Genomic DNA, 27599 nt, shown 5'->3' with positions numbered 1-27599 from the left:
GGAGCCAAGCCGGTTCATGACCATAACGTGTTCTTTCTTGGTGCCGTTAGGTTTCCCTCCGGGTCCGCTGGGAGACGGCCCATACTCACTTAGGCCCGTCAATTGCCCTGCCTCAAACCTTGACTTTGAGCCCAATATAGGCTGCAGGCTGCTATTCTTCAATCTTGATATTTTCTCATTCATTAATTTTAAACTTTTTTTTGGGAACTAATAAAAAGTCCCTCACAATTTTTTTTTTTTAATAGAATAACACTTAAAACAACTTTACTTATTATTAAGGATGTTCTTTATGTTATAAGCACAAAGAACGAAAAAAAGAACCACACTTCAAGAGGGTTTTAAATGAAAAGAAAATGGCCTTAATAATTTAGAAAGTGTCCTTAATAATAAAAAAAAAAAGTGCAATGATAAAGAAAGTTGTTTAAGAATTTTTGCACAAATAAGCCGCAAAGCCGCGAGGATGGCATAAGTAGAGCCACTCTTTGTACACACCCAACTTGGTTGCATTAACGACATATGAAGGTCTCGCTGCTGGTAGGCCCCGGAGGAAGTGAGAAGGAGAGAACGAGTTGGTGAGGGTGGGAGTGATGAGTATGAACCAATGGCTTTGAAGAACAAGTTGTTTGGAGATCAGTCTTGCAATCTCGGCAGTGGTAGGAAAATCCATTTCCGTGCTTCATGCATGCACCGCAATTGAAGACCCCATCACAATATATTGGGGTTGGGAGCAAAGTACGTAGGACACGTTCTTTCTCATCAAACGGATGCGTGATTTGCTGAGGCATTTGTGAACATGACACGGGAAGCAAGCAAGTGCATGGCGTGCAACTGTATATCCATCCGCCAGAGGCATCTAGTTTGCAGGCTACGCATGAGGCCGCTAGTCGCTGCCCATTTAAGATTTTCTGTTGGGGCTGTGGGTGATGAAGATTAGAAAGGATCAAGGGATGTGAGTGGCTAAAATGTTGAAGCAAGGCCTGAGGTTGAGGTTGACCAGCTACCTGCATGATCATATCTCTCGTTCCCTCACTCTCTCACACACGCACAGAGGGAGGAACTTGTGTTTCAGATGATCTCTACCTAACTTCCTTGTCTCTCAACTGGATAATTAAATCGGTAGGTGCTCTTAATTATGATAATTTCGTCCTCTTCAGCCCTTCTGTGCAATGTATATCGATCGAATTAAGCCTAGTGGACTTAACTATATAATCAGACAGGTGAAATCGATTCTTTGAAACTAGTTAGTTAATTCCGAACTGGTTGGAAGGAAATTCTAGGGTGACTGTACACACATTGAAGTCGATCGATGAGCGTATCTCTCCAATGAGAGATTTTTCAATGTGACCGGTACACGAGGTGATATACCATGTATTACTATACAAATGGTGGGATATGTATGCTAAAAAGTTAATAACTTAAAAAATAAAATTTCTCACCACTTCTATTAAAACACATGGTGTACCATTTGTATTCCCCTCAAAACTAAAAATTTCTCCTCTCCAACAGCAAGCCTTGTTAAAAGTAATCGTACCGGATCGTCCGATCATCGATCTCAAGAGTTGTTTCTAATATATCTCCCCAGTGGGGCAAAGAAAACAATGAAATAGGCTACAACTACAAAATTATTAAGCATCCTCACTGAAATTATCTTGGATCATTTATCTTGAAACTTAAGTCAATGAGCCTACCTCTTAAGGAGCTGACATATATCCTGATAACACCATAGAATATTACTAGAAATTGAGTCCGCGCGATGCCGCGGGTTTTAAAACTGTGTTAAACATGTGAAATATATTAAATTTATTCTCATCTATATTAAAATTTATTTATTTACATTCTATGATTCTAATGTTCAATCATACTTCTATATGAACCCAAAGGAATGATTTTTGCATATACCTTGGTGGGTTCATTCCCCAGATGAGTTTCTCATATTCATCATCCATGTCATGCGAAAATCTCATGCTAACTTCTGCAGAAAGCGACCAAAAAAATGAAAAATAAAATTAGACACAAAGGTTGGAGAGAATATAAAACTAATTAGAGAGATTGAATAAATTCAAGAAAAAACATTTAAGAGAAATTGAATAAAGAAAAAAATCATCATTTCAATTATTTTTTCAGTCTTGCAATTGGGATTACACAGGAAATATAACTAAAACCCCCAACTTAGAAACTACAACTATTTTTACAAATTTCCATCACCCAATGTTGAAAAATGAAAATTAAGAAGCAACGTGGAAGCAGGCAGACAACAGAATAAAAGAGTGGAACATGCCAGAACCGAAACGTTAAAAATAGAACATACCCATTTCAAAGACCAAAATCCCAGAAAAACAGTATATTAGCACTCCATGCAGTACCCCAGAATCAAAAATTAGAAAAATTGAGTTTGATAACATTGTACCTTAAGCCTCTAAATTTCTAGTCAAAGGAAAATTAATACCACCTCTGCAAAAAATAATCAGAAGATAAAAACTCAAATTCATAAAGCATTTGTCCAAAGTATTTATTAGAGAAACTTACATGCTGATGAAGGTGTTGATCTGTTGTATCATGTTGCGAATATAATAGGTTCTCAGCATTCAAATGTTTTTCATACACACTGCAGAAAATCCGACCATAAAATTGCACAGAAAAATTTTAATAAAAAAATGTACAGAAAAATTTTAATAAAAAAATGTACAATGATAAATTCCAATCTATAGCACAATAAAGAACAAAGAAAATGTCACTTATTGTAAATCACCTGCTTTGCTTCATCATCGTCTGCACAATCTTCTACCGATTCATACCTAAATATCGATAAGATCAAACAAATAAATCCCCTGAACATATGCAAATCCAAACTCCAGCAGTTCTGAAGAAACCTAAAACAAAAATTGTTATTATCTTCTATATTATTTTGGATTTCAAATTGAACAAAAAAAAAAAAACCTAATTCAATGCACATAAATATTTCCAAGATACCTAACCCTCCATTTGGTTGCTGAGGAGACTGAAAAAAGAGTACAAATTTGAATAACATGATTTTAGTTGTTCGTATTACTAAAGAATTATAGAATAACCCAAATCAGCCAGTCAACTAAAACCAAAGATTTAAGTTCTGTTATTTCATTTTCTTTTCAAACCTTTTTATCAGCAACCCAAGAACAATTTCAGTCGAAGTTCTGTTAGTTGTTCACTATTGTTATTTTATGAGATTGTTTTGAGAACAAATCAATTTGGGTAGGAGTTTTGATGGAGTAACCAAACACAACTGCAAAATTGAAAAAGCTAAATTAGCAATTGTAATATGAAAGGGGTTGCACAAAAAGGTTCACACAACCAATACAAAAATCCTTATAAAAACGGAGTGTGACAAACAATTTCATAATTCACAAAAAATTGACACATTAGCCCACAATAGTTTATCGTCATAATAAAAGCGAGAAGAAACCCAAAAAATTACTCAAAAAAAAAAGGGAAAAAAAATCCAAACCTCGAGAGTTTGATTCTACCGCTGCACCTTGAGGATGTCCTTAAAGTCCTGTTAAAAAAAATTAAAAATGAAAGCCCAACATAAGCACCAACAGTGATGATGACAGAGGAGATAAACACCAAAAATGAAGAATAAGAAACTTCACAACCCATAAGCTAATTAGTATAGAAAATTATAATCAAATCCAAATAAAAGTGTAAACCCAAAATCTGATTTCAATATAATCAAACAACAAAAAAGCAAATTCAAGTCCAATATGATAAAAAACAAAACAAAGCTCTGAAATTTTGAAATTGGTCATAATATTCTCTCAATCTGTTGGTTTGCATCAGAGAAGCTTGGTTGCATGCAAACCCAAAATGATTTTGCACCTGCAAATATTATACTCGATGATCAAGTCCAATGAATTCAAAGATACAAAGAAACTAAACAAAATCTATACCTTTGTCTTTTCTCGGATATGAAATTTTTGAGAGCCCCATCCTCCTTTTCTTCAGTCCAGACAACAGATTGAGAAACCCCTTTACAGAATACACACATGCATGAGTCAGAGTCGCTTGATTTGACATTAGGTCATGAAAACGAAGAAAGGGAGAGGTGGCCGTGCTTTACCTTTATCAGTGACGGGATAAGTGGAGTCCTCCGTGAAGGCAGAGTCTTGATGATGAGTGCAGAGCCGATTTGAGCAAGGCACCGCGAGATGGTGATGGATCCTGATACAGTGTGGGGGTTGGATTTTTGGAGACGACTCAACTCAACAATCTCAAACTGCTGCTCCTCAGCTTCACAGATGCGAAGAGGCCTTCCAAATAGACCCAAATCCCAGACTCAGAGAGAGACAAATATTTGGAAATTTTTTATACAACTCTCTCACAGAAAGACAACAACGTTTTGGGATGACGACTCTCACAAAAATAGAACATCATTTGACAGCGAGAAAGCACAAAGCAAAACGAAATCGAAAGTTAAACCGAAGGAAGATGCAGGTGGAAAACGTTTGAGAGTGAGAGAAACACAGAGGGGTAAGCAACTGAGCAAATTTGCAAAAGAAAGAAGGAAAACGAAAGGTAAAGCAAACACAGTCAAAACAGGGCATCCAACGATGATCGACGCGTGGCCCAAATCGAAACCTCGAGAGTTCGTATAGCACACGGACGCGTGGACAGCAGGGCAAGGTAGTAACAAATACAACCAATAAAAAAAGTGAAACAAAGTCCAAGCCATGCATAACCGGCAGATAGAATCAAATGAGGGCAAATTCGGGATTTTACTATACAAAAAGAACAAAAAGTAATGGCTGAAGACTAACTTGAGGGGCATTTTCGTCCGCACACTGCCCTAGAACAGTAACCACATGTTTGGGTTTTAGTATATATAGAATATGCCTAATGTCTACAGTTTTAGAGAGTCCAACGGTTAATTTCACCCTAGTTAACTATAATTTCATTGGCCAGAGATGAGGATTCTAGAGAATATGAAGATATTACAGAGATATATGGTTATATAATGTAACCCTATATAAACACATAATTTCACGGTGGTATCTAAGTTGCAAAACATTAAATAAAATTAGCAGCTTGAAGTACTTGGGAAAACCAATCGGTTAAGTTGACATTGTCTTCCTATACATTCTCAACCACTTCATGCTACACAAAGGATATATACAAGGTATTAAGAAAGAGTGGGAAAGGATGCAAAAGTCAAATGAAATCTTGCATTTAATTAGTGTGGGTGTGTGTGTGTATATATATATATACACTGAATTTTTCAAGCATTATTGCAAGATCCAAGATCTCACATATTTATTTATACATTACTCTAACCGAAATCAATATTGTTAAAATGTGATATGTATAAATGAATGAAGAAGACAGAGAAATTCAGTGAGTTGACTACTGCATAATTGATAGACGGATTAACGAAATTCAGCGATGGACGTCGTTCTGGAGAGTCTCATCCCGCGATTGCTAAAGCCATTACTTGGATCATGCAGACGATGGCGGAGTTGACGGGGTAGCGTGGTCGAGGACTTGAGGTTGTGGAGGGCGGAAGATGCAGTGGCGAAGAAGATCCATGTTTGGCTAGATTTAAACGGACAAATTCTGTTTGGTTACAAAGATTGCAAAAGTATTGGAAAAAAATTTGTTTAAGAGTGTTTTAAAATAGTTGGTCCACATCAGTTGGTGAATAAAATGAGTATTGACTAGTCAGTATCAAGTATTATTCTATTATTATTATCCGACCACTTTATATGATCACATTTTAGATTAGTTGACCGCACGATGTGAGCATAACTAACTACCTAGCCAGCTACGTACGTACTACTCCAACTTCTTCATCATCTATAGTTATTGATTAATCCGTTAGAATTTAATTAGAACGTCGATCATCCAATCCAAGGAGAAATCAATTTAGAGTCGAAAGAAAGATCGATCGAGATGGTGATGGTGAAGCATTTCAACCTCTGCCATGAGTTATGCCCATTTCAAGTGCAAGAAGAAGATGATGAAATTATCATTTGCTCAGGATGTGACCTGGAGTTGATGATGAACTCGGGTGCTTCAGCTTACAAATGCAGCAAGTCCAAGTGCGAGTTTTACCTCCACGACTTGTGCTTCGAGCTTCCCCGACAAATAAAGCACAAGTCTCACCCCCAACACCCTCTCATTCCTCATCTCCACCCCTCCCTAAGAATATGGCGTGTTCAAATGCGATGCCTGCGCTGGATTCGGCTCTAATTGTTTCGCCTCCCACTGCAAATACGATCTCCATCTTCAGTCCGCTGCGTTGCCTGAAATTCTGAGCCTTCAGCATCATCATCACCATGAGCACACCCTCACTCCTAAATTCTTCACTGCCCCCGAATCACGAAAATGATCAAGACAAACAAAACATTTGCGAGTCCCAGAGGGCTGCTGGGTCTACTGCTGCAAAGATTGCGACTATACTAGTCATCTGGAGTGTTCCAATGATGACGATCGTTCTATGTCATCTTGAATATTCAGTTTTATTTTCCGCATGCAATTGACGTCATCGATCACTTACAGTATTATTACTTTGGCGTGTGATTTTCTTCCCTTAATTATCATAATAATCTCTGAATTGTTTTGGCTCTTGCATTGTTGCATCTGATTACGTATTTTGAAATGCGAAAAATGGTAACTGTTGTTACTGTGTGAAGTCGCCTTTGAAAAATTGATGCCAGCCCTGTGACCTGCATCAATTTCCTCTCGAGTATTAGGTTTCTTTTTTGCGAATTCAATCAACGTCGTCCCTATTCTTTTGCTCCGCACAACAAATTCATCCTCAACGTCCATTTTTTGTCGAAATAGCTGAAAGCTTTCAGATTACTCTCTGACTAAAGATTCAACTCCATCGCCATTACCTTCTAAAACCCTTAACCTAAAGCTCTAAATATTTTATCAAATGATTTCTTTTTCTATTACAAATAAACATTGTCAAGCTTCAAACCTTAATAATATACATTTACCTGTGTTTTTCAATTACATATATTCTAATGTTTCCAAGAAAACAAAATTATAAAGAGAGCCATCCATTTGAGCAAGCAATGGTGCTATTTACATTGAGAGATAAATAAGGCCATCCCTTGGGAATCAGGATCGACTATTCATTATTGTTGGAGGAGTGAGGGCCCTTCCTTTGTCCTCCAAGAATACGCGAGATCTGTAAACCTCTACTGAATGCTTGGTTGAAAAGCATTCGCGTCTGGAATTCGGAAACAAACGGAAACCAAGCCAAGAATGCAACCGGGGTAAAAAGAAGCAACCCCATGATTATTTCATAACCACGAGCAAGTGTTTCAACTGATCCCCAAAACCCTGCTCGTTTAATTACCGGCTTACAAGCTTGCGCAATCTGTAAAAACAAAACCACAAAATATGGAATTATTTAAAGAAAACAGGAAAGAATAAATTTGCAAAAGAGTAGACAGAAACTGATAAAAACAATTTACTGACCAAAAGCAATCCCCAACCAGTTGGCATGAAGGCAAGAATGCACACTACGACATCCCGAAGCGTCATATGAGGGAGCACTATCAAGGTAACGAATATAGCTAAAAATGTAATAAATATAAATCCCTTAACCAGTCGAAACAAAAGCTGATAATCTGCACTTAATCGTCGCCTTCCAGCAGACACAGCCTGAAAATAAAATCCAAGAGGCAAACATATTTACTTTTCGTTATCAGTCTGCCCAAACAAAACAGTTGGTAAAACCCAAGCATATTTTTCCTTGCATGCAAATATGCACATTTTAACATAACGTACACCACTATATTGACTCATAATCCCTGTATAAGCATTTGGCTTCTACGAACAGTACGTTAACACCAAGAATCTTTATTTAAATAAGCGGTTGTCTAAATTTTTCATGCATAAAAATCTCTAAAGTACGTGCACTGGTAGGCAGAAGAAATAATTTTCCAGCAAAACTTCATGCTCCAATCCACGAACTCTGTTAAAAAAAGTTCTGTTGTTTAATGCTGTATTTGAAAGTACAAAAAAAGTCAGCTGAACTTTTTCTCTGAAAGTACACGGAAGCAAACATGTGAACCATTTTGCTGTTGGTATTGACAGAAATATTTCCTTAACTTCTCAAAAGACAGATTTTGAATTTTCAAACCCAAAGCAAATGCAAAAAGCCTCAGTTTCTTCTCAGTGCAATAAAGAAGAAAGCTTCTCTATATGGTAAGTTCTACCCCTAAAACAACTCATGACTGACATCATATAATGCTGCAATAAATATAAATCTATAAACAAGGAAATACAGCTTCGCTTCGAGATATATGTTAGGAGTCCAGAAATTTTACTACACACCTTCATCAGACACAAAATCAAAATGATAACAAGCCACGAAACACCATATACCTGCACGTGCAGTGAAAAGTAAATTAATACACCCGTATTATGAATAAAACAGTTATTGGGAATGCATATATAAAGGTCAAGAAATGATATACCAGGAAACTTTTGTTGTTTGTGATGTTAAGGTGATAAACAAGCCCATACTGGTAAATGAAAAAGCGCAATGCTAATAATATCTCAGCAACGATACCACGCACCCCAGAGTAAAGAAGATGCTCATGTTCTTTTTCCCACCAGGATTCCCAACTTTTTTCAGGTGATACACCGATCCCTCCATGATTGTTTATCCACTTTTTCCAATCTGTCCAGTCATCGACGATCTTTTGCCACTCAAACCCAGATGGATTGAAGAGGAAAGGAGCAAAAAGCCATGTTCCAACCATGAACCATATCTGTATTGTAATGAGGATATATACAACTCCACTTTTATATGAACGACCAAATAGGTGGTACACAACAAGCAGAATCAGTAACTCAATGCCCTTGACAAAGTGACTTCTAGAGTAGAGTCTATAGTTATCAGCAAATTTGGCATGGAACACTACAAAGCTACGACCCGTTCCTCTGTATTCTGCACCTCCATGAAGCAAAGTCTTTCCATAATAGTGGGTCTTTGTACCAAGAGAAAATGTGAAAAACACCGGGGCCAATTGTAATTGCATCAATACAAAATCGCTAAGTGCAGTGCGGAACCCCTTTTCCAAACCAATTTCCATAACCATAGGCAAGGCCATCAAAAATCCAATTTGCACAACAGACTGAGAAGCAAGAGCTACTTGAAGAGGCTTATTGTTTCGAATGCCTCGCTGAGTGCTCAGCCCTTTTTCAAGTCCGCTGACAACAAGATAAAGGCGACCGTAGAGAAACACATAGACCGTAAGCACAGTCAACTGTCAAACCAGAAATAAAACATTTGAGATAACGGGAAAGGGAGATTACATTATTAATTGAAGAAAGAGGTAGACATGTACGTACTAAAGTGCTGAAATAGAAACCAATTGTGGTGACATAGCAGGATAACATTCTAAAGAAATCAAATCGATGTCCAAGCCTATAGATGTCACGACTCAGTGTCTGTTCGCCATTCCCATTAGCTATTTTTGCCTCAAAAATTGAGATCTGGTTGAGGCCAACATCTCGTCCCTTACCTACTTGTATATATTCATGATGAGTGACACTACCTTCGCGTAATGTAGAATTGAAACCTGCAGATAGCAAATATGTTAAATTGGTTTACTGTCATTCTTGGGGGCGGGGGAGTCTTGAACAAAGCAATAAGAATGCCTGCAAATATGTCCTCGCTTAAGTTGATGACTTGGGAAGCTTTGCTGACACCTCCTCTAGTCAGATGAAACAGTCGATCAAATACATCTGGGTGACCATAGTGGAATCGAACTCTGAACGAGCAACAACAATTATGGAGTCAGCAGACTTCAACTAGACAAGAAAACATATGGTAGCTGAAAAGGTGTGAATTGTGTTTCTGGAAAAACTTCAAGAAAAGCACAACAAAAATAAACAATATCTAACATCATACACTTGCGTAGTTCACAAAATCAATCTCTATATCAATTTTTTGCGTACACTTAATTCCAACTAATATTTTACCTCAAAAAAATTTAAAAAATCCAACTAATATTGGGTTATGAGTTTAATAGAAAACATGAATTAGTAATTGATCATTACTAAACATAAGTTTCTCCATGTTTCCTTTATGTTTTAATAACTTGGTTGTTCAAGCAAGGTAACTAGTAATGTTACAAGTGAACTTTGGTTTACACATTCAGTAATGTGGCCCAGTTTTGTGTGTGTGTGTGTGTGGTGGGGAGGGGTTAGCAGGCCAACTCCTAAGCTGCCCAAGGCTTCTTAGCTTTCCGATGTGCCTTCACATCCTCACACGCCCCCTCATGTGTGGAGAAATTTCTAGCCTAACACATCAAATTTAATTAGGTGAGATGAAGCACATGCGGCAGTTGAGCATCACAAGCGGAAAAAAACTTGGCTTTGATACCAAAAAGGAAGTTGAGGTTCCACCCGAAAACAATTGGCAATGGGTGGAGTATCCCAATTCCTTGTAAGCCCATGCAAGGTTTCTTAACTTTCCGATGTGGGACGTTCTTCACATCCTCACATATTTTAACCTGCTGAGAGTGGACTAAATTCAACAAAAACAATAAAGCAGGAATAATCAAGAAAAAAAAATCCATGTTGTACTTTTGACTGAAAATAAATATAACCGTTCTTATTAAACCAAAAAAGTAAACAAATATCGTCCGCGACCTCATACAAATTAACTAATAAGAATTTGAATGCATGTTGGATATGAAAAACATGCAGTCTGCATAAAATCACAGTTGGTATGAGACTTATATCGAACAAACAGGTAGCACATTATGACATCTAAATCTCATTTGGATGCGGAATAAAGTTTACATTTTCAAATAGTATACCAGAAATTTTGAAAACAGAAACTAATCCAAATTCAATACTCTTACCTCAGAGGGTTAGCAAGCAATCTCTGCCCAATAGTTACAAAACAAGTCTCTTGATTTGACATAAACCATGCAAGAGATGAAACACTGCAAAATTAACAGAAGAGATGCTAAGCCACACGCATGCGCACCAAAGATCAAAGAATCTATGGATTTTTAATTATTGTTGCATTGGAAATCCTGCTCCAGAGCCACAACACAGCATATACCTGCCAGTGAAAATATGCTCCCTAAGTCCAAGTATTGTCGGAAATCTAACACCATCATGCTTCACAAGAAATTCTTGCAGTAGGTTCCTCATTTTGAATGCTTCTTCTAAGTAATTATCCTGTTGGATAAATACAACAATGTCGTTAGGTTAGGAGACAGAGTTTCCAAGAAGTCCAAGCAGACAGAGTTCATACCTATACAGCAAACGAGGTCAATGCCTTATTTCAGTGTGACTGTCTATCTCGTATCAAACTTTCTTTCCCGAAAAAAACCTAGTGACTTCACACAACGTTCTAGCTACTATAAACGTGAGGATTGAAACAGGTAAAAGAATCTTGAAACCACTTACAATGTCCAATCCCTGCAATAGAAAAATTCATCCACCTCCCCCTTTTTTTTTTTATTTACGTTGGAGGGTTTTGAACCCTGGACCTATCCTAGTCCTACCGTCACCCTCCCAACCCTCACCTCTGGGTTAACCCTTGTGGCTCTATTTCATCCACATTTTTCATTTCCCCTTCCTCTAGATGACACCAGTAGGCCATCATTTTTACTCTACTTTATGTTAACAAATAGTATATTCGTTCTATCACGCACACAAAAAGGGGAAGAAGTTTTAGCTTGGTTAAACAAGATTAACTCAATTATAGGAAGGTTACTAGGATTGATATAATATTCTAGAAAAGTCTGATTTGATGTAATTTGTACTTTGCATTTTCTAATCCCTTTTACAGCTACCCTCAATATTGGAGAAGTATAGTTTAACCAAACCCTTCTCATTCTCTATTTTCAACACAAAGCATGTACATATGATCTTTTGTGTGTGCGTGTGTGTACCTGGTTCATATCTATGGTTTGCAAGCCTTCCCCACGTGTGAAAATGATGGCGTGGTTTTGATTTTCTGGCTTTCCCCCTCCCAATATTGCAGGTCCAGGAAGCTTTATCCGATAAATATCCTGTAAAAGAAGATTAGGTAATACATTATAAAGCATTGTTCATGTACAGAACATGTATTTGCCATGTTAGAGTTCCCTATGCTGGATTTGCTTAGAACAAAAATTACTAGGAGGAGACCGCCATGAATCTCTTACAGGTCTACGAGGCTCTGCCACAAAGGTCTCAAATTTCTATAGAAAAGTACTGCCACTATCCAATATTAAATATTACTCAAATTATTACCTGGTCCAACCTTTGAACTGGATCAGAAGAATCAACTGACTTAGTTGGAGGAGCCGCCTTTACAAGAGCCGAATAGTAGACCTTCCAAACATTCTTTTTGGATTTATCTTCACTAGTTTTCTCTACCTCATCAATGTAAGCTACTCGAAGAGATGGATAACTGCAAGAGGGAAAATTAAGCGATATAAATCATGACTGCTTCTATAAGTAACAAAACTCTACAAAGACCACCTTGTGCTTTCGTGACAGAAAAGTGTCTTTTAACTTAGAATGTCATCACATTGAAAATTAAAACACAACATTCTCTTTCCTAGCAATTAGGAGGAGCAAAAGTAGGACCTGAGGGCGTTAACCATACAGTAACTGCTGAAATTAGGGACCACAGTAACCAACAAATTTTATCAAATAACAGGATACAAATACATTCCTTTTTTCTTTTGTTCTATTAATTATGCGTCCGCTAACAATTTTACCCTCAAATAATATTTTTCTTGTAAAATAGTTAGGACCTTCTTTTTAAATTTGTAAACCACTTAAAGCTTTGACCTTGGGTAAAAAGGCCTGGCATAATATAACTACTTCGCACAAAAACTTGATGTTTGCTTAATCTATTAGACTACACTATTAGCAATTCAGTATACATTTCACAGACATAAAAAACTAATTAACTAGATACTAAAGAACATACGTTGCCATAAGTTTCAAAATGTCCTTGGAACGAGCATCTCCAGATCGCTTGTGAATTCCATATTGTTGGCATGACACAACATATGAGAATTTCATATCAACCACTGCCTGACATTGTGCCAAAAGTGACCTTTCTGCTTTTGAGTGTTCCTCAATAGTTGATTCAGCAGCCTTATAGCCTTCCATTAGCTCTAATAATGAGGAAATTTTGAAATCAGCATTTCAAAACTTAACCGTACAAGAGATATGGTAATTGGTAATTGGTAATTACAAATTTACAATACAAACTAAACTTGATTACCTTCATCTTTTGCCATATCAAGGAAGGCCTGAAGTTCCAAAGCTTTGCGGTAATACATCATACCCCGTACTATAATTGAAAGAATAGGAGAAGACAACTCAAATCGTATAAATGTAAAATAACACATCAATCAAGTTTCAAAGAGAGGGAGAGAGATCTGCGTTTTTCTTATACCAGTTTTGGTCAATGTTTGGCCTCGATAGGATGCCCATAGACGGAGTTTCTCTTCCAATTCATCGTTTTCTGTGAGTTCTTCTTCATTTTCACACTTGACCCGCTCAAGAAAGTTAGTCCATTCATCTGTAACCAATCATGGATTGATAAATATAAAAGAAGAAATTGAGACAAAAGGCAAAACAATAAACAGAAAACAACTAACCTGGAAAGATCTTCTGCAAGTAGAAAAGGATAGAGACACCATCTTCGTTCTGCCATTCCAGATGTTTTTTGGAGAAAAGAACGTCTTCTGAATAGTATGGTGTCAAAACCCTACGAAGTAATCAAAACCATGTCAGGCAATATGTAGCTACCAAAATAATTTACTCCCCAAAAAGGATAAAGTGATCTGCCATACTATTTTTTTACAACTTATAAATACCAAGAAGTGGTTGAAAGAAAAGATATCTCCCAAACTTATTAGATTATTGCACTTGAAAGATTATATGCAATTGTGTAAGATGAAAATCGATTGAGCGGTGTTTATTCTGATTAGCTAACAGTATTTTATACACATTATATGACGCATATCTTAGAGCATACATGGTCATTGGAGAACTTTAGTGTTACTAAGTCAATTGCAGTTCAATTTGGTAATTTCTATTCTTGTCTGAACAGTCACACAATGGTGTAGCGAAGATGCTAAATCTATGAGTTGTCTACGCTTCCGCAAACGGTTTAGTTGTTCGGACTGGTTTAATGCAAAAAGTTATCCACTTCTCATATCCTGTGTCAACACCTGGCTGATAATTACAGCCTCAGCTTGAGAAAATAATAAAGAAAAATTATCCTATGTCCATGACAATAATTGACACTACCGGTCACCTGTGAAAGTAAAAATGAAATAATAATGAAAGAAAGTCTAAATTGAAGAGAACATACGAGAAGGAAAGCATATTTCGAACTTTGGGTGCAGGAGGCATGTCCATAAACAACGAGTTGGAGAAGAAAGAAATGCGCCTTCTTGCTTCCAAGTTGGATGGGACATCCATAGCAGACTCTTTCTCTGTAAGTAATAGATGTAGCCTTCTGATCTGCAGAAGATGATGGACTCAATTAGGAGAGAGAAAAGATACGAAAATAAGAAGATATGAACAAAAAAACTTCAGACTGAGAAACCAGATAGGAAAGGCCTGCACTAGAAGGGCTCGTCCTATAAACATAAAAAGCATGAATATTCTGGGCCACGACAAGGCGTTTGCAGCTAATCCTACAACTAGCACTGAAATCATAATTTTCTCAAGGAAACATTACCTTTTCTTTCCAAGCTCCTGTTTTTGCAGTCACTGGGACTGGGAACCTCAGTGCACCAAAATATGTATCCCGTTGATCAAGGGGTGTCATTCCCTCATCTTTTCCATGTAATCCATCACTCGACTCTAGCAAGCTGCATGAAAAAGAAATATAAGGGAGGATTGAGGGGAATATCAAAATATTTACATATTCGAGATATTGGGATAGAACTCATTTACTTGGGACTTTCATCCTCCATTATGTCTCTTGTCACAACCTCTAACATGTTGAGCAAGACAATTACAACCTGGTCCTTGTCCTCCTTTTTGTTTTCCATCTGTATTCATCAGAAAGATATGGTTGGGACTAGCTACTACCTAGGTTAATCAACAGATATATGAGAGTTTATTGTCAAAGAAGAATACCAGATATTCAATTAACTTGACAAATTGTTCATGGAGACTTGGAAGAGCACTCATATTGAACTCTGTTGTCAGGTTTCCCTTTTCAATATGATCGTCAACTATGGCGAAGATTTCATTTATATCCCTGGACAAAGGAAACATCAGGAAGATAACACAATCTGGCAGATGAAGCTAAGTTTTCTATTATTTCAGTTCTAATTCAACTAATATTTTACTCACTTCTTTTCACGATCTCCAAGGACCAAAAAGTTAATAATACTTCTAAACGAGAGATAGCATTCGTGAATAGCACAGCGCATATAATTGTCAGTACTCATTCTCTTTTTCAGCTCACGGTCTTTATCTTTGCTGTCTTTTGCCATGTCCAGTGCTATCGGGATCTATAGAATTACTGCAAAGTCAGTACATTTATTGGTCTTGGCAAGACTAGTGGAAAAAATTTCATAATATAGACCTTGCTAGCAAGCAGAAAAGGAGGCCACTGGATTAGGTCTACTAAATCTGGGTCAGCCCCATATGGAACGAGCAACAAGTTCATTTCCCTGCAAAACAAATACAAGTATTCTAACTCCAACTGTTTTATCCAAAGAGTTAAAGAATGCAGTTCCTTACGTGGCACATTATTTACCTATCACTAATCAGATCCTCTTCTCTGAAACTGCTAATTATTTCGTTCCACATCTGTGCAAACTTTGCTGCTTCCTTTTCTTTACTAGATGGGGTCTGAAACAGCCAGAAAAGATACAATGACTCGAATGTTCTTTCAGAGATTAACAGAGAAAGACACCAATTTCTGTATTGAAGATCATATCAATATTGGTGGCTTCTAATGCAGAACAGTGATCAAACCTTATCAAACTTGCGAGAGAAAGTGGCTTTTAGTATTCCCTTCTTTTTAGTCTGCTCATTCCTTTCCACTGGAATCAAAAAACTATTAAAAGCACCTGGCAGTGATTCAAATCGAGACCGCAACATTCCCAGCGTTCGAATCTGAAAGAAAGAGAAACATCTGGTAAGGTTTTTTAAGTCCCAAAAACCTACAATTAGCGCCCCCAAAAAAAGCATGAAGCAGATGACCATATTGTACTTCTTAGTCTAGAGTTTATAGACAAATTCATGCTAAATTCAATTTAGCAAATAAATTATTAAAGAAAAAGAAAGTATTTCATGCTTTTAACCATGTTCCAGAGAAGGACGGAACGCAAGTTTTCTTTTGGAAAAAATAGTTCCATAATCCGAATCATCTACTTTAGACCTATAAACACAGATGCATAGGTTTACGTGGGACTACAACAATTAAAGAGACAGTCTTCAATTGAAAAAGACAAAACTAAAATCTGAAGATTTAATTTATCGCCACGATATAAAAAAGAACAAGAGAAAATAGAACTACAATGTACAAGATATTCTATTGAAAATGCTGGTACTGAAACTAACTGCGGATCATACTCCCTATTTTGCAGAAAGAGAAGTTTTCTTCCTGTCAAATGGCAAGAACCTCACACAATTAATATATCTCCAATTTAAATCCTAAGAAATCATACTGGGAAAAGTTAAAAAGTGTACATAAACCTGGAGTACTTTTAAGCAAACCCCCAATGGAGGCATTGAGAGTCCATTGTAGATTCACCATGACTCGAAAGCAAGTCATTCTAACTATCCAGGTTCTTTTTCCATTTCAAATGAAATCCCCCAAAGTGATTGATAAAGATGGTTGGGCTATAGAACACTGGACTTATTGAGCTTCATCAATATGTAATCTAATATAAAGAATAGGATTTATATAAATATAATACTCCACCAACCTCTCCAAGACGGCGAAATGCACCGTATATACCTCCGAATATTGTGGAAAATATGGCATACCAAATTTGAGTATCCATAAAGTAGACCTACAGAGAAAATTAAAATAAATGAACACAACCAAGGGAATGATAGACACTGATGTGAAAATGTGATAAAGAGTAACATACAAGAACAATGGGAGTCCATAGCGAAATCACCACACCAATGTTATTCTTGGCTGAAAAGGTTTAAGTAATGTCGTCATAAACCATCTGTATAATACAAGGAAGTTTTTATCACTCGTGCATTTACCTTGAGGGAAGAACTCATGCCATTGGTAGGTCTTTACGCGAGCCCTCATTATATCTTTAGTTGGTTTTACAAGAGGCCTAATCTGTAACGAAGAAAAAGAAATGGTATTATTCAACCAATTTTGCACCAATTTTTCATCAGGGGAAACAAATTTATTAACAGAAAATAAAATAGAAAAACTCAAAAGGAGTTGACCATGAACCCAAAAAAAATGATCGCACGAAAAGACATCTACAAAAGTTTCAACAAAGAAATTATCCTATAGCTGCCTTCCAATCTAGCAAAATAGTGGAAGAAAATGATCCCTGAATTGTGAACAAACGGTTTCCCAAATTGAAGATAGAAACCTCACCCTCTCCCAAAGCTCTTCCACCCCTACCACCCCCCCCCCCCCCTTATAATTGTTAAAATTCCTCATGTTCCTGTCCATCCAAATCGTCCACAAATAGTCATCCTACATAAACCCCATAAACTCTAGTCTTCTTTCCTCTCTACCCAAAATGGCACCCATTTGATATTATTACCCAACACACTTCAGCATCCCTGAATAAATACCACAAACAAAGAGCTACTGGACAATGAACAAAAAGATGTTCTCATATGCTACACAAACTACGAGAGAGACAACAATTAGGTCTCCTTTTTAGAAGCAACTCACATGTATTAACCCTAGTGTGAGTAGGGATGGGCACGGTACCCATGGATATACTCCATCATCACCATCACCACCCCAATTAACACTACTCATCACCACTCATCATCATTAAGACATTAAAACATAACTAACAACTCATGGCCCATGTAGACCAAATGGGCACCCCAACCCAAATCGCACAATCACTACTTGTGAGCTACTAGCCACCCCAAGATTTTCACCTCAGTAGAGAAAATCGGTTACGATGGTTTGGACATGTGCAACGAAGGCCTACTGACGCTCCGGTTAGAAGATGCGACTACATGACAGAGGTCTAGGGCCGCAGGGGTAGAGGAAGACCTAGGAAGACTTTGGAAGAGAATCTAAGAAAAGACTTAAGAGTACTTGGATCTAACGGAAGACATGACATAGGACCAAGCGCAATGGCATTCTAGGATTCATATAGCCAACCCCACTTAGTGGGAAAAGACTTTGTTGCTGTTGTTGTAGGAACCTTTTGCTTCCTAAATCTCCCTAGCTGGACTAAAGGCTGGTAGACGGAAAGTATCAACTTAAAATCTGAACAAAGACATGCAGGAGGAGTCACCTGAGGATTCCAACCACCAGCACCTCAAATCCTCTGTGCCTGCATACAAACGGACATTTTAAAATGGCAGCCAAGGCTGATAATTGGTCTACCTCAACTTCATTCAAATTTTTTCTGAATCCAAAATCCTAACTTCCCGAAGCAAAAGAAATAAATACAAGCCTGGCACTGACTATACTATGAAACCTGGATAACCTTAAAAGCCAGAGGAAAAGTTGATGAAATTGAGGTTCCACCGGAAAACCAATTGGCAATATGGGAAGTAGCCAAGACCATATAAGCACACAGCAAACCTTGTCCCTCAACAATGTGGGACAACTCTCAACACGCCCCCGCACGTGTGGCGGATTTTCAAGCCTACACGTGGACAACAACTAGGTGACATGGAGCGCGTGTGACTGTTTGGCTTCACACAAGGACAACCCGCTCTGATACCATGATGAAATTGAGGTTCCACCATAAAAACAATTGGCAATATGGGGAGTAGCCCAAGACCATATAAGCACATAGCAAACTTTGTCCCACCAAAGTGGGACAACTCTCAACAAAAGTGACTTCAAAGGCTGTTCTCCCAACAACAATCCTCCCAGAATCCAACACTTTCGTCTTGCCCACCACCAATATGACACTGGTCTTCATCTTTTACCCAAGACTTAAGAAAAGAATATTGAAGCATTTTCAAACAGACTCCTATTATTCAAACGTCATAGACAAAACTCAAATTGGCCAAATGATCACATATAATAAAATCAGCGACGATATGCTAAGTTCATTTCTTATGCGTCTTTCAAGTTCATTGGTATTCTGATATCCAAATAGACTTTAAATCCTTCCTCGAGAAATTGTGGGATAAAAAACATGATGGAAAGGCAAAATTTATGGTGGGAAGTTGAGGCATTGATTTATGGTCAAGGGATGAAGAAAAAGTTACTTTTGTGCCCCCGATTACCTATATAAACAAATAAGTCATTAATTATTGGAAAGAGTCAATGTTATTTCACCAGAGTAAATATTAAACATACACAGACATAAGGTAACATATATCATATACTTCTTTTAGAGGGCAGTGGGGATGCTTGTAAAAGATGAAGATGGACTAAAGAAATATACCTCTACGTAGTAACTGAAGGCTAATTTCGATACAAGCAGGAGAACCCAAAAAAGGGTATACCTATTAAAAAAAAAAAAACAGTCAGTAACAATGAAAGATAAGCCGTTCCCATAGAAAGAACAGACAAATCAAAATCCGTATGCTTACTTGAAAAGAGAAATTGAGCTTTCATGCATTCCCCTTCCAACATAAAGCCGGGTCTGCAAGATATCAAATGATGTTTTATAAGGAGGCAATATGCAGAGGAAAAATAAGAGAACAAAAACTAAATGGCAGGGAAATAAATTATTTGAGGTATCATATCCAGAAGCAAGTGGTTACTGCCTCAGTCCCCACAAAGTGATATATAGAATTTTTCTTATAAGGTCCATCCACATACCTGAGACCACCACATCATGAGCATCACAAGCTTTAAGTTTGACCTTTCAAGAAACCGGCGAATGAATGGGAACATAAACAACAATCCAGAGAGCATGTTTGGAGATAAGTAGATGACAACAGCCAAAATGAACAAAGAATTTGAACTTGGACCATTGCCAAACCAAGTTTTGATGGTCCGTGCAAATCCAGTAGGATCTTTCCAACTAAATGCGTAAGTCACTGGTAAAACAATGACCCACGCTGCAGCTGAAACAGCCTTCAAGACATATCTTAACTTGACAAAGACTGACATGCTTTGCCTAGCTTTCCAGCTCAAAATTAAATCAAGAACAGCTGTAAAGAAAATGAAATGATGAAAAAACCGTTAATAAAAAAATGAAGGTCCTTGAATGAGTCTTATGAAACTCTAAAATCAAGTCTTGTATGGTGTTTTATTTGTTTCTTTTCTTCGTTTTTGTGGTTTTTCCTGCTCTACTTAGTCACATAGTTTTTCCATCTTGGATTTTGCAGGTAAAAGTTATTTTATGTTATTGCTTCAAATTATTTGGATGTATATTGTTTGATAAACTAAACAAAAATAATAAACCAACAATAGCAATGGCAAAGTCACATGATTTTTTATACCTTGTGCAAGCTTCAATATCGCAGCAGTTATGAAGATACTCAGCACTTTCTTAAAGACATCACCCTCAAACATGGAACCTAAGTCACCCGACCCATTCCAAGCAACAATGATCATTGCCTAAAGAAAATTACATCGTTCACATAAGTCCTAAGATTAAACAGACATAAACATAGTTTGGTAACAAAAATAGACATAAACATAGGGGAGAAAGAAGGTGATAGTAGAATAAAAATTACCTGTAAACTCAATATATAAAAGCTCCACATCCTATCAAAACTTCTGAAAATGTGCAAAAATGAGCGTATTTCGACAAAGTTTACTTTGCCAATCCATCGGTCCCCAGTATATGGTTTCTTTCTCTGAAATCATAAATTACAAAAAAAAGAAAAACATTAAAACCGAAGAGTACGATGAGAAAGAAAATAGCTTTAGTAATTTTAAAAGAAGTGTTTTGACCTGGTTAATCTGATTCCTACTTAAACATTTATTAAAAGTGGAAGCTTTTGAGTTTTCCTATAGAGACTAATTTCAAAGTATTCTAATAACAAGGCACTTAGGATTAAATTGCTACAGTTCACAACTGAGTTTTTCCTGGTTACATTAGTGATATACAGAAACCAGGGATGATCGACGAGGAGAGAATGAAAACGAATATTTTGTATCCACAATTACAGCTTACCTCATCTCTATCACCTTGAATATCGTCGATAGGCTGGCAAAAGAAATCAGCATCCGCACGCATAGGCCAGCCTAGCTTAAAACAATCAACTGACCTACAATTTCAAACCAAAATGTTTTAGTAATGTACAGTCTTTCATTGGTCAAAGCAACATAAACAAAGAAAAGAATGTACCAAAAATATTCATTCAAGTCGTCATAATTTCTCCATTGAGAATGCTTTGATTTTCCTCCTTTGCTCCTTTTAGCCTCCTGTAAAGACCAAACAACAAATTTAGCAAGATATGACGCAGATATTCTAGTGAACCAAGTAAAGGTAGCAGAAGCAACACCTTTGCTATTGTATCATATATTGGAGTGACTACTTTCGACAAAAAGGCCTCATCTTCACCACCATAGGCTGGCTTTATGTGCTCACCTGTCAATGGACTAACACTCCCAGCTAGCATTCCATACAATTCAAATGCCATCTGCAAGGGGTAAATAAAACTGCTAAACATAACATAGGCTTTATCCCAATTATTAGGGCTTGGCTCAGGAATAATAATGATTACATGGTAAGAATAATTTAACTTATGCAATATATATCAATAAATTCAATACAGAACATGATATTATCAAACTTCTCCCATAAATTAACTTTGAACCTGAAAATATATTGTTTGAAACTCATTAGTCTATAGAACATATGGTGCCATTTGGTTTGACATATCTATAATACCAAACCAGTGAATCTTATGAAACTGTTTAACAGAAAAACCAAGCAGATAACATAAAATGTAAGAACTCATAGTAACTTACTAGTTTTCCTCTCTAATTACATATATCATGAAAATAGCATAATTCAATGACCTACATACAGATTACATAGCTTCTAGAGGTTTATCACTGTTCCAATTGAAAAGGATGTTATACTTTGTAAGAATACAATGCTACAAGCCTACAAGACGTTGTAAAGTATAAGATTTTTAAATTGCGTTGCACGAATATGTATGTTATAAAGCAAGGTAACAAAGACATCTTAAAGCGTACATGATGATAGATATAGCAAAGGCATTCTGGCATGAATCTCAAATTTGCAGCTTCTCCCCATATAAGAAGATATAAACCCATGTATAGCAATTTTCGTTGCTGTACTTCCTGCTGAATAGTTGGCAGCCTGCCAGTTAAAAACAATGTTTGTATGTTAATAGAATGGAAACAAAATGAAAGAAGCACATCCCAGTATTGCATTGGATTACTATAAGCACCGAGTAAAGAAAGCAATTCTAATGCTGCTTGTAAGAAGACTATCACAATTCCACTTAACATTTACAACAACACATCAGTGTTATACTAAATCACTCTTTTTTCAAATAGGATTCCTCACCAAAGGCTACTTTTCCGATCCAGGTATTTACACCACTTTTTGTAATTTTTGAAAAGCTTCTTCATCACATCCGTTAAAGCGCGATCATCCAACTATACAGAAAAAGATTTGGCATATAGAGTAAGGTAAGAAGGGGATGAAAACTAGTTCAGAAAGTGAAAATATAAGGTAGAACTGAGAAGGATAAAGACCTTGGGTTGTTGATCAGGATTCGGTAATTGCCGTATGTGCACATTAGCAACCAGCAGAATCAAGTGTTCCCTTTGATTTGCCACATTATCTTTCTGCAAATTAATGAGCAGAGCATAGATGCTGATGAAATATGAAAAACTCAGTAATCTATGACACTCAGTTTGATTAGTCAATAGTCACTCACCTGAAAGCCAAACATGGCCTGAAGCCAGTCTAGAATGTCTTCATCTACTTTCTTTTTGTGGGCCTTCGGCCATGGTAGACCCCTGGTGTTACGGAGTGCAGAAACAGTAGCATGAATCTGTCAACAAAAAACAAGAGGCAATGTATCACCTGTAGTCCAATGAATAAAATAAAAAAATTCCACTAAATGAACAGGTTGAAACCTCGGGATATCTCATGATCGCCTGATTTTGACTATCAGGATCAAGAGGAAGAATATTGTAAGGTACATATATCTGCTGTTTTTCTTCAACCTTGGTATGAGCTTCCAAAATCTACATTACAAAAATTACAGATATATTCTTACAACAAAAGAAACAAGTGTAAGTGAACATTAGTATTATGCAAAAGTTACAGGTCGAAAAATTATGTATCACCTCCTCAGCTACTTCAACAGCCTCCGTCTGATTGACAGCCTTCAAAACCTCAAATAAAACAGCAGCAGTTTGGTATGCTTTTGTAAGTTGTGCCCTATATAAGCAAAAAGAAGATTAAGAACCTAAAGTAAAACAAGTAACAACTCTTCAATCAAACAAAAAACAATTCTTTACTCCTAGAGACAGACCGATCTGCTTTATCAGCAGCATTCTGCAAAGCTTGAATGTATTTTTTGTAGTAATCTCTATAAAAACTCTGCATTTCCCGAGCATCACTCTTTGCCCTTCCTGCCAGTGTTGTTTCATTTTCCTGAAAATAAGGAAATGACAAGAGTAATATCTCTGCTCAATTCCAAATAACTATCCTTGGCAAAAACTAGAAAACAGATATTTTCCGAGAAACTAATAACTTCTTTCAGAAGAAAACTACTTATTCCTTAACATGTCCAATGTGGACTTTGAACTTCCAGCCCTCATCTTATGTTTTAAATTCTTTTTTTTTTCCAGTCCTCAACTTATGTTTTAAATTCTGTTTTTTACAATAATCTGTCATTTATGATTTATTCATCATTTCTTCTTCTGTTTTTAACCCTACTTGTTTTTTATGCCCTTGGAAGACCACATCACATGTATGAAAACAAGAACTTGTTGGAAATACCAAGGGAAATTAAAGCTTACCCTTTCTAGACGCTGAAGAAGTGCAGTTTTAAACTGGCGAACACCACGTCCACTAGATGTGGGATCTAGTCTGTGAGCTTTCTCAAAGGCATAGAACCGACCTAATTCCAACATAGACGTTAGTATGGATTGGTTTCCTAAACATATAATAAAGTACATAAAAAATCCATTGGGTTTATCAAAACATCGTCATATCAAGAAAATTTATGGGGGAAATAGCAAAAACAGAGTGAGAGTTCACCTGTTAGAAAAACAAGAGATGTGTATATATTTGTGTCAATTTAGACTATTAATTAGGTGGAACGTGATTTAAATGTGTAGTTAAAATTGACACTTTGGCAACACAAAACATAATATGACAGATATCCAGCAAGAGAACATTACCCTAAACACACACACACACACACACACAGAATCAATTTCTCTAGCAGGATACAGCATTGCGGCGTGTGAAACAACATTTAAACCACTTGAGTATCACACAGTGCTGGATCCTGTTTTGAAAGTTTTTCATCAATAAATAATAAGATATGTATATAGTATAACCTCGAGCACTGTAAGCAATAAGTTAAAGAAAAAAGAGGCGTTTAGTGAACAAGTCAACAGTCCATGTAACTGAGGTATGCCCCCCACCCCCCAAAATGGGTGGCATACCTGGGGTTTGCCTGGGTTAGGGATTCCTCATCAATCAAAAACAAGGTGGTACATGTATTAACCAAATTCATCATGTATTCCTTTCACGGTGGACAAAACCTAACATTTGAATCGTGTGTAATTATCGACAGTTACTATGGGAATATAGTCCACACTACAACATATCCAACTGGTTTCATGAGCTCTGATTGATCAGAATTAATGATACCTAAGCCAAAACAAGCACGATTGTTAAGACGGATAATAGAATACAAGCGTCCAACTTGAGAAAAAAAAAAGGTGCAACTCACATAGATAGGCAACTCTTGGATTCCTGGACTCAACTTCGTTTGCAACACGGAGAATAGGAGCAATGTCAACGAGGGAAGAAGGCACCACCTCACTATCCAGCATGGGCTCTCCAAAACTCCCAGCAGTCTGGGTGCGCAGAATCCGCCTCTGCGGCTGCCCTTCAAACCCTCCTCTTCGATATGCCATCTCTAGACTTTAAGCCCTGAAGACCAATCAAACTAACTTGTGTACCTGACCCTGACTACATGTTGATATCAATGACACAAGCATATATCAGGAGCAGAGGAAAGGCCCATAATTTCCTAATCGCATAACGATCGGTATGACTGAACTGAAATCCCAACTGGGATGCCAAGTAAATATGGGTTCAGGCAAGCAGAGAACAATTTCAAAAATTGCAATCCATGGAAACCATGAAGTTGAGTCTAAATGTAATTGAACAGTTTAACTCTCTGTTTTCTGTAAAGTTTCCAACTTTCCATAAAAAACTCCAAACCCTGAACAAAAAATGAAACATGTAATCCAAGTCGTGTTTTTACTCTTTAGCAGCAGCAAAACAAAAGGAAATCGAAATACAAAAGATAACAAAAGGAAACGAACCACCTTGCCCTTGCCTTTGCAGGGAAAAAAGAAAGCTTACTAGACCAAAACAAGAAAACGATATGTATGTGCGTGTATGTTGCGAAATCAAAGATTTGATTTGATTTGATTTACCTTTGTTCTTTGTTCCAATTTCTACTTCTACTTGGATGCAACTGAGATTGTCTGGGGAGCCACAGAAGCAAAAGATCATATGATATGATGAGAGGGTCCTGAGGGAGGAGGAAGTGGGTAACTTCTGGGAAGTTTCAGGAGGAAGAGGACCATAGCGAACAAGAAGGACGAAGAAAGAAGAAAGAAGAAAGAAAAGCGCTTTTTTTTTTAAAGCAAGTATACACTTTACCAGTTCCTGGAGATCCGTTCAAGTCTCCAAAAAACAATAAAATTAAGGGAAACACATGGCACCCTTGACAGAGAGACTGAGAGACGGAGAGACAGAGACTCTTCTCTGATTAGTGGCCTATGTAAGCGCTAGCTACCAATAATCAATCATACAGGGGCGGCAAAGATAAGGCAGAAATGCATGTCCAAAATATCTCTCCACTCCAAGTCAAGGCTGGCAGAATCGCGTACCCAAAATATCTCTCTCCTCTCCAAGTCAAGGATGGGTCCCACGTATCACTAGTCAAGGGTGCCACGTCATTACTTTAGTTTCTCTCTGTCTTCTCTCTCCTCTCTCTGCGATCTGATGTGCCGGATACTATTGGCGGGTTGGGTGGAAAATCTGGGGAACTGAACAATCTGACATGGAAAGTCCAATTAAGTTTTCCTAGGGTAGGTGGGTCACGTGTATGCACTACGTATGAACTATGCATTGCAACTTTGCATGCACTTGCGATACGTGTGACTGACTTGCGGTGCAATTGCATACATGCCCCGAAAGCACCCATGGTCCAAAATGCCGATATTATCGGTTTTGAGGAGTACCGATTTTTTTTTTCAATATCCAACTAGTTTTCGGGATAATATCGCGATATTATCGAATTTATCGATAATATCGGACCCTGACCGAACGGAGAAGAACGTCGGAGCTGTAGAAGCTCCGGCCGACTGTAAAACAGGACCCTAGACTCCGATCTAGGTATGAAAATGAAAAAGAAGACGAGATGAACATTTTTATATATGAAATTTGCCGTGAAATCATCGCAGGTGTTCAGAAATTGAGTCGACACGCACGGCCTCGCCGGAGTTCGCTGAGTTGCAGAGATGAGAAGGAGAGGGAGAAAGACAATGCTGATGATGATGGGTGTGCATGTGTGTATGTGGGTCTTGGACCATCGGCGCAGAGAGAAAGGAGAGAGACGACGGCGGCGGCGACGAGGGAGAAGCAGAAGCCGATCTGCCGATGTGGGTCTCTGTGCGTGTGTGTGGGAGTGGGAGAAGGATGCTGATGATGATGGGTGTGCATGTGTGTATGTGGGTCTTGGACCATCGGCGCAGAGAGAAAGGAGAGAGACGACGGCGGCGGCGACGAGGGAGAAGCAGAAGCCGATCTGCCGATGTGGGTCTCTGTGCGTGTGTGTGGGAGTGGGAGAAGGATCGAGAGACATTGGGTCTCCGTGCGTGAGTGTGTGTGGGGGGAGAAGGATCGAGAGACGTACGTGGGTGGGATTGGGAGATCTGTGTTTGTTGTTGGTTGTGTGGCCCGTAGGAGAACGGAGAAGGGGGAGAAGGGACTCAGAGAAGAGAAGAGAGAAGGTTCGAGAGAGTCTGAGAGACCGTATGCGTGTGAGAGGTGAGTGTGCGTGGGTTGTGTGCGTGTGTGGTGTCATGTCGGTGTGTGTGTGGTGTCGTGTGAGGTGACTGTGGACCTGTGTATATAGACATATAAATATTATATAATACATTCGTAACCTGTAAAGCTGTAACACCAATAATATTCTTACTTTTTGGTTTTAGATTCTAGCAATACTTGCAAAAAATTTATGTGGCCCTTTGATGTGGTTGGGTCATCTCATCTGAGATGCCTGAC

At 37.7% G+C, this 27599-nt stretch overlaps 1 protein-coding gene and 1 long non-coding RNA gene across 9 annotated transcripts; both read right to left on the bottom strand.

Moving 5' to 3' along the window:
* Positions 1-1772: 1772 nt before the first annotated feature.
* Positions 1773-4325, bottom strand: LOC103409909 (uncharacterized). Of its 8 annotated transcripts, none has more exons than XR_003774610.2 (9): positions 4094-4325; positions 3924-4002; positions 3482-3529; positions 3132-3259; positions 2938-2998; positions 2736-2795; positions 2527-2605; positions 2408-2451; positions 1773-1972 (listed from the first exon to the last, which is right to left on the bottom strand). It is a non-coding gene; the product is annotated as an uncharacterized lncRNA (long non-coding RNA). The 8 variants fall into 8 exon arrangements; XR_003774606.2 differs by having other exon boundaries at positions 2750-2795; XR_011582524.1 differs by having other exon boundaries at positions 1899-1969; positions 2750-2795.
* Positions 4326-6898: 2573 nt separating this feature from the next.
* LOC103438357 (callose synthase 2) lies at positions 6899-26174 on the bottom strand. The gene is made up of 43 exons (XM_029104989.2): positions 25742-26174; positions 25027-25268; positions 24083-24183; positions 23593-23714; positions 23405-23498; positions 23192-23302; positions 22990-23106; positions 22805-22897; positions 22614-22705; positions 22277-22403; positions 21577-21714; positions 21420-21496; positions 21246-21339; positions 20803-20925; positions 20566-20683; positions 19940-20274; positions 19708-19760; positions 19560-19620; positions 17209-17290; positions 17085-17134; positions 16917-17003; positions 15961-16101; positions 15740-15834; positions 15566-15653; positions 15331-15491; positions 15112-15235; positions 14926-15023; positions 14708-14840; positions 14336-14487; positions 13617-13726; positions 13412-13537; positions 13238-13306; positions 12938-13127; positions 12250-12409; positions 11907-12026; positions 11069-11187; positions 10863-10946; positions 9652-9764; positions 9343-9572; positions 8463-9257; positions 8320-8370; positions 7459-7644; positions 6899-7357 (listed from the first exon to the last, which is right to left on the bottom strand). Exons 2-43 carry the CDS (start codon positions 25211-25213, stop codon positions 7106-7108), a joined length of 5859 nt encoding a protein of 1952 aa, XP_028960822.1. The 5' UTR covers positions 25214-25268; positions 25742-26174; the 3' UTR covers positions 6899-7105.
* Positions 26175-27599: the final 1425 nt, after the last annotated feature.

This window comes from Malus domestica, chromosome 07 (assembly GCF_042453785.1).
Source record: "Malus domestica chromosome 07, GDT2T_hap1".
Classification (NCBI taxonomy): Eukaryota; Viridiplantae; Streptophyta; class Magnoliopsida; order Rosales; family Rosaceae; genus Malus; species Malus domestica.
Note: the sequence above shows the minus strand (reverse complement) of the source record. Positions and strands in the feature narration are given on the sequence as shown.